At 37.9% G+C, this 11,737-nt stretch overlaps 1 protein-coding gene across 1 annotated transcript; it reads left to right on the forward strand.

The window, feature by feature from the left end:
• Positions 1-5,946: 5,946 nt before the first annotated feature.
• Positions 5,947-7,502, forward strand: LOC110888303 (MATH and LRR domain-containing protein PFE0570w-like). The gene is made up of 2 exons (XM_022135834.1): positions 5,947-6,633; positions 6,678-7,502. The coding sequence occupies exons 1-2, from the start codon at positions 5,947-5,949 to the stop codon at positions 7,500-7,502; spliced, it is 1,512 nt and encodes a 503-aa protein (XP_021991526.1).
• The last annotated feature ends 4,235 nt before the right edge of the window (positions 7,503-11,737 follow it).

Consider the following 11,737-nt stretch of genomic DNA (forward strand, 5'->3'; position numbering starts at 1 on the left):
CCAACGTTTGACAACTCTGACGACTCAGAAGAGGAATCCGGTCCTACTTTTGACGAGGAACCAAATGTTACTACGACGGAAGCTGAGGATCACACCGGTGATCTAGACATAACGAGCTTGCAATCGAAAGTTGACGTGCCTGACATCGTTATGCCTCGAACCTTGTCTTATCATCCTTCAGAGCAGATTATCGGTGACCTACAAAGTGGTGTTAAAACAACATATCAAATCAACAGAGCACTTATATGTTTTTATTCATCTGTTGCACATTTACAGGAGGAATTCTCACTGAAATGTTTTATCTCGCAGATTGAACCCAGAACATATAAAGAAGCTTTGACTGAAGACAGCTTGGTGAATGCTATGCAGGAAGAGCTGCAGCAATTCGAGAAACTGGGTGTTTGGGGATTAGTAGATCTGTCGGAGAATCAGAAATTGATAAGAACAAAGTGGGTATTCAAGTGTAAAAGAAACGATAGAGGAGTCGTGGTTCGGAACAAAGCACGATTAGTGGTACAAGGATTCAGTCAGCAAGAAGGCATCAATTATGATGAGGTTTATGCGCCTGTTGCTAGACTTGAAGCTATTCGGATCTTCCTGGCGTTTGCGTCATGGAAAGACTTCAAAGTGTACCAACTTGATGTTAAATCTGCATTCCTATACGAAAAGATAAAAGAAGAAGTGTATGTGGGACAACCACCGGGTTTCATTGATCCACTACACAAGAACAAAGTCTATCTGCTGGATAAGGCGCTCTACGGACTTCACCAGGCCCCGAGAGACTGGTATGAGACGCTTTCCCAACATCTGCTGGCCAACGGGTTCACCAGAGGGACAGTCGATAGCACATTGTTCAAAGAGGAAGTTGCAGGCCATCTCCTAATCGTGCAGATCTACGTAGATGACATCATTTTTGGTTCGACGAACGACAATTTGTGTAAAGAGTTTGAGAAGGTTATGAAGAAGAAATTCGAGATGAGGTCGATGGGGGAGATGAAGTTCTTCCCCGGGCTGCAGGTGGAGCAGATGCCCGATGGAATCTTCATTCACCAAACTAAATATGTGAACGGCGTACTGGAAAAGTTTGACATGGCTCAATCCAGTCCAGCAGCAACCCCCCTAGCACAGAATCATGGGATTTGTCCTGACGAGAGTGGAGTGAAGGTGGAAGAGACATTGTACCGGTCAATCATCGGATCCTTAATGTATCTCACTGCTTCCCGACCGGACATCATGTACCCAACATGTCTTTGCGCCAGATATCAGTCAAGCCCGAAGCAGTCACACCTGACAATCGTCAAAAGAATATTACGGTATTTGACAGGCTGCCCAAGCATCGGCTTGTGGTATCCTCGATCGGGTGACTTCTCTCTAACAGGTTTTGCTGATTCTGACTTTGGAAGCTGTAAGCAGAACGCTAAGTCCACCACTGCTGGGTGTTAGTTCTTCGGAACTCGACTTGTTACCTGGCAGTGCAAGAAACAAACCTCTGTGGCGCTTTCTACTTGTGAGGCTGAATACGTTTCAGCCTCCAGCTGTTGCTCACAGATCCTTTGGATCCAACAGCAAATGCGCGACCTTGGTTTGCAATTCTTGGATACACCGATTTTCGTGGACAATGAAGCAGCAATTAATATAACTAAAACCCGGTTCACCATTCTAAAACCAAACATATTGAAATCCGTCATCATTTCATCTGTGATTGTCACGAGAAGAAATTGATTCAGATAGAACATATACACACCGATGATCAAAAGGCCGATTTCTACACAAAACCGTTTGATAAAAAGAGATTTTATTATCTTTTAAAATTAAATGGGATGAAAAATCTGCGTTCTGGGAGGGTTGAAGAATGTGAAGCCGAGGAGGGCGGCGATCTGATGTGATCTGCGTTACGTTGTCAAATTTGTTTGTACAGTTTATTTTCTGCTTTCGTTAAAAACAAAAACACAAAAATATGTTTTTATTTTTAGGGGGAGAAAGTTTGCAGAAAATTACAAAAACATGATAAAATTTCAAAAAGCCAAAAACAATAGAAAATTTGAAAAATCCAAAAACATTGAAAAACTGAAAAAGAGTTTGTGTATAATAGGGGAAAAGATAGTACATCAGCTAGACAAACATAGTACGCTAAAGAAATGTAATGTTTAAAATGCGTTAAGCAGTCTCGCTGATGATGTGTCGATAGGTTTTTACAAAATTAGTAGATTTGTTTGGGATATAAACATAAAAAAATTACTGGCTTTTACGTGGGGAACATCTCCAGGATATATGGGTAACCCCCGAAATCTTGTTTGAAAGGTCCCTCTTTCTGAGATACTAGGTCTTTATACTTAGTAATATCTGGGGTATTATCCTGGGACTTCTGCCGAATGGAAATTCTGACCTAGTCCCCGTATAATACTTTACGCAATGCTTTACTTGTAAAGCCTCCCCTCAGCATAAAAAATGATAACACATTACAAAATGTTAATCATGTGCTGTTGTAAAAAAGATTCCCTAAAGGGAACACACCAAAAGTCGAGCCATCATCTCTCTGCTGAACGGAAGTTCTGACCTGAGCTCTCAAGGCCTCGCATTCACCCCATTACAGATATCATCTAGGTATACTCACCTGTAAGACTGAATATTGGGATCTGGATACAGGAGTATATAATGAGGTGGGACACATGTAAAAGTTAAGATCTTAAAACATTAAATCAGTATCCCGAACAGATTGAAAGTTTGTGAACATTTAAGTGGATCAGTATATCGACAATCTAAGCGAACTGTTTAAAGCTAAGTATGAAATATAAGCTTAACGGTACTTGTGTCTTGTCGGAAGCTGATATGATCCCCGAACATGCTCACAAAAATATTTTGTGTACAGATTTCTGCTTATCACATTCTAAAATCCAAAATCTTACTTTCGACAACAGACGTTGGGGATCAAATGATCAAAGTCTTGTGCAGAACATGTCTGAATCATGAGGGTTGGGTAAGCAGGAGATTCTGAAAATGACTGGTATGTGTTTAAAAGTTTGAAAAGTTCAAAAGTTCATTAATTTGAACAAATTTCAGTTTCAGAAAGTCAGCATACTTCATAAACTGGTCAACCAAGGTCATTAATTTGGACTTGGTAGGCTGAACAGTTGACCAAAGTCATTAACTTGGACTTGGTTAACTGGGTGTGTCGGTAAAAAATCAGAAAAAGTCAAAAATTTAAAATTTCGAAAAGGTTGAATCTGATTCCGCTTGAAAACAATGTTTTCACATTTGATGACTGATTCCGCTTGAAGCCGCTTCATTCGTGATTCCGCTTGAACAGCATCTAAGTCCATTTCAAGCAAAATCAGACGGCCTATAAATAAGCCATCTGATTCCGCTTGAATGTCATTTGTCTTATTCCGCTTCAAGTGTTTGTGCTCTGGGTGATTTCAAGCGAAACCCTAATACTTCGATTTTCAAGTCGTTACTCTGCCGATTTGTTGTTTGATTTCATGTTTTTAGTTGGCAAACTCAACTATAAACATGGGAAAGGTAGGATTGAGGCCCAATTTGACCCAGATCTATCATTTTTGTGACTGTCGGTGCTGTTCATGATTGAAAACATAGATTTAGTGTTAAATTGTTGATTAAAATGAACAAAAAATCATGTTTGTGTTGTCGGAATGTCTTGTAGATCATGTGTAGAGCTTTGATTGAACCAAATCTAGGGTTTGTACATGTTTGTCGATGACCAGATTGAACAGACTTAGATCTAGGGTGTGTTTGAGGGCTAAAATGAAATTAAAACATAACCCCATGGTCGAAATTCACTGATAAACAAGCTAGTATGTTTAATTTCATCATCAGAAATGTTTTGATAATTTTCGCATGATTCCGCTTGAAGATCATGATTCCGCTTGAATCATGAGATTCCGCCTGAAACTGATGTTTTGTAATTCCGCTTCAAAAAGAATTATGTTATTCCGCTTCAAAGTGCATCAGTTGATTTCGCTTCAAACTCACTTGTGATTTCACTTGAAATGTTGTTGCATTTCAAGTAATTTCGCTTGTAGGTGTTTGAATATGAATTTTTTTTTCAAGTGTTTGATTTATCTGTTGTATGTTGTGTTACAGGCTTCGAATGTGATCTTTGATCCGTTGCACAACAGTTGTTGTGATTTTGACGAAGAAAAGAATACAAAGCTGTTGGAGTTCAGTAGCATTCTGGAGTTTATGAGGAGAGTGCCGATTCAGAAAGCGTTGACTGATCAACATTTGGTGTATAAATCCCATATTAAACGTTTCTAGAAGCATGCAACTTATGATGAAGAAAACAAAGTGATAAATTCAGTCGTGAAGTAAAATGATGAAAAGAAACAAATTGTTATTTCAGAGGCGCTTGTCCGTGAAGTAGTGAATTTTCCGGACGATGTAAACTCACCAACAAAATTCCCTGAGAGGATGGTTAAAGGCTGTATGCTACGAATGGGTTATGATGGTGCACTGAACAACGCAAATTATTTGAAGTCAAAGTTTAGAAAGCCGTACAAGTTTATTGTTCATTCAGTACTGCAGGCTCTAAGCCATTGCAAAGGAGGATATGATGCCATGAGGGATTATCAGATGAATATGGTTACAGCTCTGGTTTTGAACAAGAAGTACAATTTTTCTCACATCGTGTTTCATTACATGGCTGAAAACATTACATCGAAGAGTAGAACTTGGATTTATCCAAGATTTGTTCAAATGTTGATAGATCACGCTTATCCAGACATTGAAAGGGATGTAAACAATGATTTGTTAGTACTTTCTCACATGAGTAATGATTCGTTGAAACAGCTTGCCAGATATCATCCAAATCATCCTGAGCCGAAGAAGATAGCTGAATTTTTCGGATTCATCAAGGATAAAGACTATGTTGATCCAGATCCAGTGAATCACCAAAACTGGAGGAATGAAGAGGAGATGAAAGAAGCTGGTTATGCTGATGAATTAAAAGCTCTTGAAGAATTCAAAAGTACTCGTAATGATTGGTTTGTGAAAGAACAGAGGAAGAGAGGCAAGAAAGCTACTCCCAAAGCACAAAAGGGAGAGGGTTCGTCTTCACAGCCCAAGAAACGTCAAAAGAAAGTTGCAAAGACTTTACTTATTGATGAACCTGATGTGGAAGAACCAGTACCAGAAGCTGAGGTTGAAGTAGAACCTGATGTTGAAGCTGAAGCTGAAACTGAAGCTGAAGCTAATATTGAAATTGATGTTCGTCTTTCGCCTAATTCTCAGAGTTTGCTGAAGAAACTTAAGGCGTTTAATACTCAGAAAGATAAAGCGGCTGATGATGCTCAGAAAGAAAAGGCTGCTGATGATGTAGAAGGTGATGATGTGAACAAAAGTACTACAAGCTCATCTAGTTCTTCTAAAGAAGAGATTGATGAGACAGAACGTTTGAAAAGAATTCAAGAAGAGACTGTTAAAGAGAAGTAGTTGAGAAAGAGAAAAAGACAGGAGAAAGATGATGCTGCATATGTTCCATCTCCTGAACGTGTATCTGAATCTCAATCGCCTCCTTCAGGTAGAAGGAAGAAAGCTGGTGCTAGAAAGAGGATTGTTTCTCCAAAGTTACAAAAGGTTACTCCAAAGATCAAAAAGCCAACGAAGATCGTTCTGAAGAAGAAACCTACCCAAGAACCGAGTAAACCACCATCACCACCACCTGAACCGATACCACATCAATCACCTATACACTCACCACCTCATCAATCACCTCCAAAACAACCAACACCACCAAGACAACCATCACCATTCCATCTTTCACCACCTCATTCACCACAACATATTCATACAATTACACCACCATAAGAAACAACCTTACTCACATCTCAACAAATATTTCAAACACCACCACCTTCACAACCACTTATTCAAACCACACCTGGTTCTTCGGGGTACAAAGGTTTTCCAACCGTTCCTCCGAACTTGAGTATGGGTCTTGATGAGATTGGAGACTTTGATTTTGCAAGTAATGTTCAAGTGAAGAATGTGGAGAATAAAGTTGATGCTGTTGCAGCTGAAAACAAAAAGGTGGCAGACCGTGAAAAGATTCTCGAGATGCGTGTAAAGAAATTAGAGTCTGAAAACAAATCTTTATTGAAGAAGATAGATACAGATCAGTTTGAAATCGATATCTTGAAAGTGAAAGTGGCAGAGCTAGAGGAAGAAAAGGCACGCCGGAACGAACAAAACAAGTATTTTGAGCTGAAAAACAAAGAACTTGAGGCTGCCAAGGCGTTGAAAGAACATGAATTTTATATGATGAACAAAGTGATAGAGAGTATGATCGGAAAGTCAATAGAGCAAAGGTTTGAGGAAATTCAAGTAGAGGAAGTAAGGGCTAAACGTCAAGCAGAGATAGATGCTCAGTTGAGAGATAAGGGCAAGGGTGCTGAAGGCAGTGTTGCAGTATCTGAAAGATCGATTGTTCCATCGGTAGTTGTTGAAAATCATGTTCCTATATCTTCTGTGTCAGCTATTTTTGAAGAAGATGTATCACTTGAAGATATTGCGGCTGATAATGAGGAAGATGATGACGAAGACGATGACGACGAAGGGGATGATAATAAAGGGGATGACGATGAAGAGGATGATGATGATGAAAAAGTGTTTTTGCGAGTAGTCATAGTTCTGATAATGACAATGATGATAATGACAATCAGGGAGGTACATGTGTTACTACTACCGAAGCATCAAATGAAAAGACTGTTGATGATTACATGAATGATGATGCGAATGAAGTTTCAGAGGGAGCTGATGGAGAGGGGGAGCATGTAGATGATCAAAGTGTTGATCAAGTTGAAAAGTTAATTCTTCGAATCGAGCCTCATGTTGAAGAAGGTGAATTCAGGCATACTTATACATTGAATGAAACCCTGAAGATGTCTAATGTAAATGAAGACGAATTCACGTTTGAATTTGAAGAAGAACTGAATGCGTTCGATATCAACCATCAACCAGAGTATGAATACAAGTATGTTGAGGATGCAGATGTTTATGATAGGGTTGAGGTTGAAGATTGCTCTGATGAAGAGGGTGTTTCTGAAGACACTTCTGAATTTCCAACACTGATGGAGTTCTTTAGTGAAGAAAATAGAGATGAGCTGAGGAGGAAAGTCGCTGAGATACTGAAAGATAAGAATTTCGATGGTACTCCAAAAGATCTTCAGAAAGAAGAACGTCAAAAGTGGTTCAGAAATAGTCATGAAAGGAAGTTCAAGAGACCGTTGAAGTATTATCAAAGAGATAGAAGTATTTCACTGGGAGATATCATTAGCTGTGGTTTTCTACCTCATGTTACTGGATATGCGATTAGAAGAGAATGCGGCGTGCAGTATTTTGAACGCTTGCATGATATTATGTCCCTACCGTGGTGGGATGTAGAAGAGTTATCGAAAGTGAGAACCTTAGGGTATCCTGTGAGAAAGAATGATGTAGCTATGTGGGGTTACATAAAGTTCGAATCATTGAAGAATTTCAGACACTAGAAGCCTCATTACCCGAAGAGAGTTCAAAGGGTAGATCCAGTGACAGGAATTGAAGAGACGATCTTGAATGTGAAAAAGCTGAAAGCGATGAAGAACATACCAATGCCCAAGATGGAACAAGAGTTTTACAAAGGTTTTATGGGCTGGGTGTACAGTTGTATCTCGACAGAGGCTATGATAATTTACAGAGCTGGGAAGGAGATCAGAGAGATATTTGTCTACGACCCAATGTGGTTGGTAAATTGTTCAGCAAAAGATATAGTGTTTATTTGTGAACAAGATCCGCTTCCAATCTGAAGATAGAGAGCAAGCGATGCAGTTCCAGAAAGTCGTAACCATTTGCTTTCAGAAAGGCATAAATTCTGAAAGTAAATGGAATTCAAAATGGTGGTCGCTTGAAGAAAAAGAGAAGAAGAAAGCTGAAAAGGAAAGGAAGAAGCTGGAAGAAAACAAAGGGAAGTGGATGAAGATGCAAGCTGAAGAAGCTAAGAAAGCTAAGAAAGAAAACGAAAGGCTGAGGAATTTGCTAAGGAAGAAGCCTAAGCAAAGAGATGAAAGTTTTAAGTCCTTGTGAAGATCTGAAGACCTGAAGACCAAGACTGAAGACTCCGGCTGTATCCAAGGGGGAGTTTGTTAGTGCACGATGTCTAAAGCCTACGTCTTAGTCTAGGTCATGCTTGTATAGGGTCTAGGAGTCTAAATATGTCAAGTATATATAGTGTAGGGCTGAAATGTAAATTTTATGTCTTAATGTAGTGATTCCGCTTGAATTGACACTTTGTCATTTCAAGCGAAATCAGAAGGAAGTGATTCCGCTTGAAATGACAAGGTGTCATTTCAAGCGAAATCTTAAGCCCTATATATAGTTGTATGTGTTTCTCATTTGGCAAGGAATCACGAAGTTGTAACCGAACTGCTACCGGATTTTCAAGTGAATGTTAATGAGAAACAAGTGTTAAAAGTGATATTTTTCTGTTTTCTACTCGATTCTCTTTGATTCAACACTGTTTGTTTGTTTCCGCCACTCAAACAGTGGTATTTTGACTCTGATTGACTCACTAGATCGTCAAATCGGTCCTACAAATCTATATAAATCTAAGTAGCTAGGCTTGATGATATCTTAATAGTTACTTGTCAAGAATATGTTACATCACCTATGACCATACACATGTTACGATTCTAATGGACTTTAATCCATGAAAACATACAAACTCTTTGAGTTTGAGTAGTGTCAAGAACATGTGCTATATGTACAAAATGATTACTTTCATAAGTTATTTTCATGACCTTAAGCTCCAAATCCTTAAACCATATGTAAACACCTCTTAAACCCCAAATCAAACACATTCAACTTTCTAGTCTCAACAACCTCATCACGTTGGATAAATCGGAAAGCATATGTGAGTTCAGGATCGGATCATAAACGATCACTAGATCTGCGATGGATTCGATTTAACGTGCGGAATCCGTTAAATCGAACCGTAATCGTGCGTGAATACGTAATTAAACAACATTTATTACGAAACGACGACAACCGGACAGAGTTTCGACTCAATCTACATACTACACACTCAAAATCTGATCAATGTGACGTAATCGGAGTGTTCTTGATGTAGATGATGAACTTGTTCTTGAAGGATATGAACGGTTATGAACTGTGTGAAAATGTTCTCCGATTGCTATCTTCTGATTCCGCTTGTAATGAGTTTTCTCCTTTATTTATAGTCAGCTTAATTCCATTACAAGCGAAATCAACATTCCGTGCATTTCAAGAGAAATCCAACTCTATGTGTGCATACATTACATACGAAATCAACTTTGCATATGATATTGTATATGATGTCATCATTATGCAATGATGACATCACTTTGGATCTTGCTCAGTTTCTTCACATCGTGTCGTACCGTATACTGACCAGACATTGCCTAACGACACCTAGTGAAACCTAGCGAAACCTCTGTCCAGTAATTTACAGACTCAAGACACTAGACTTTACATGTACAATTAGATTTCTATCTATGGCCACACACATAGTGCACTAACAATCTCCCCCTTGGACATTGCTAGAAATCTGTGATGTTTAGTCTTGTACTGCCTTGGATAACATCTTCAAGTGAAACCACAGTATCTCCCTTGAATGATGCCCCGAAATTCTAAGATTTGACGTTTAATCTTACTCCCCCTTTCATTTAGCTTCCTGCACATTCTCTACCAAGAAATTAAACTTGAAATCTTTACGTTTTTGGTAGAAATTAATTGAAACATTCTCAAATTTTATCTTCACTTTTCATTACAAACACACTCTCCCAACCCTGTTGTTCATCATGTTTAGCACTTGGAATTTTGAAATCAACTCTTCAACATCAGTTGTCGAAAATAAGATAAAGTAAAATCTTTTTGAATTTTTTAAAAAATTTATGCTAAAACACACTAAACTCTTTTTGGATTTTGGGAAATAAACTATATACAAACATCTTTTTGTGAGTTTGTGTAAGAGGATCATATCAGTTTATGAGACACATCACTAGCATCGTTAAGCTTTAATCATTTTATGTTCTAAACGATTCATATAGATTGACGATATTGTTGTCCTCCTAAACTCAATCTAAAAACTTTCGAAAATGCTTACCGATACGTTAAGGTATATTAATTTTGCACTAAATTCTTATGGACCCCATGATCTCAGCATATCCCCTCATCATGCAATACACTAACTCAAGTAATGCCTTTAAACTTTCATCAATTGTGATATGTGCGAAAACAAAGCAGAATGTTTAAACATTAACAATCAGATCGATACTTCCGTATACGCAGAGAAAGTCCAATGTTTAAACAAAATAAGAAAATAAAAACAAGTTGAAATTGTTTAGGCTTTAATCACCAGGTCGATACTTCCGTATACGCAGAGGTGATCCAAAGCTTAAACGAAACACCAAAGAAAATAAAGCAGAACGTTTAGGCAATAACATCCAGGTCGATACTCACGTATACGCAGATGATGTCCAATGCTTAAACAAAATAAAGAAATTAAACAAGTTTAAATCTTTGCAAAATGAAATGCACAATCACAGTGACTTTTTCAGCAAAATTGTGAAAGTTCACAAATTTAACCAGTTTTTATGCTTTTTGGCATTCAGCGATTACTGAGCAGGTACACAATCAAGAAGGACAAAACTAAGTACTATGCTTTCAATCATGTTTCCCACTAGAACTAGGCTTTTTCTTTTAAGTTTGTATCGTTATCGCAAATCTACTAGTCTAGCTGAGCCTATCGTCACATCTTTAGTGAGACCGTTTATCACATTTTACTTTCCAATTCTTTAGCGTGCTATGATAGTCCACTGATGTACTATCATTTCCTCTTTTTTCACAACAAAACTCGTTTTAATTTTTCAATGTTTTTGGCCTTTTAGATTTTATGATGTTTTTGTATTTTTCAAATTTTCTATTTTTTTTTTTAATTTTTTCTCCCCCTAAAATCAAAATTATATTTCAAATTTTGATTTTATGGGAAAATTTGAAAAATAAAGCGGTAAACTATACAAACAAAGTGACAAACGGATGAGAATTGCCTCAATTCGCCATCCACTTGGCTTAAACAGTCAGAACTCCCCCGGACAACAAACTATTTTCCCATTATGATTTCAAAACACTTAAGTTTGTTTTAATCAAAATGGTTTTTCCGGAAAATTAGTTTTGTGTGTCGATTCACAAACATGGGGTTAATTCATCACACTGTTTTCAACTTCTTGTAGTTTTATCACAAACACAGTTTTCAATAATCAAACCATTTGTAAGATAGTTAAATCAAGTACAACTTAATGTCCTTGATTAACCACTTGTAAGTCGAAATATCACAGTTACCAACCTGTGAATTTCTCAAGAAAGATGCCGATTCCTACTCCCCAATTACCAACCTGGGAGTTCCGGCAAGTCAGGATTTTAAGCAAAGAATGCAGGCACCCAAGCCTGACCAGCCTTAGGTGTGACCTTTTCAATTTCACTCGGGGTTTGATCATTTCTTTTTGATTCATAAAATTCTTTAACCCCTTTTACCTTACCCTCAACCATTTTTCCAAAAATATTTTTCACTCTGTTATTAAAAGCCTTTTCGACATCGAATTCTTTCTTTTCAGAATAGAATTGATTCGAAATTTTCACTTTACCAACTTTTTGTTTAAAATTTTCAGTTCGCAATGGTGGAAAGTTTGTGTCAACCATTGGCAGAACTGAA

This window comes from Helianthus annuus, chromosome 11 (assembly GCF_002127325.2).
Source record: "Helianthus annuus cultivar XRQ/B chromosome 11, HanXRQr2.0-SUNRISE, whole genome shotgun sequence".
NCBI classification, from domain to species: Eukaryota; Viridiplantae; Streptophyta; class Magnoliopsida; order Asterales; family Asteraceae; genus Helianthus; species Helianthus annuus.

What these genes read in the sequence shown, in the direction of transcription:
- LOC110888303 (XM_022135834.1), top strand. Translation starts at nt 5,947, where the DNA reads ATGGGTCTTGATGAGATTGGAGACTTTGATTTTGCAAGTAATGTTCAA. An exon ending in ATGAAAAAGTGTTTTTGCGA is followed by an intron (nt 6,634 to 6,677) that starts GTAGTCATAGTT and finishes AATGACAATCAG; the next exon opens with GGAGGTACATGTGTTACTAC.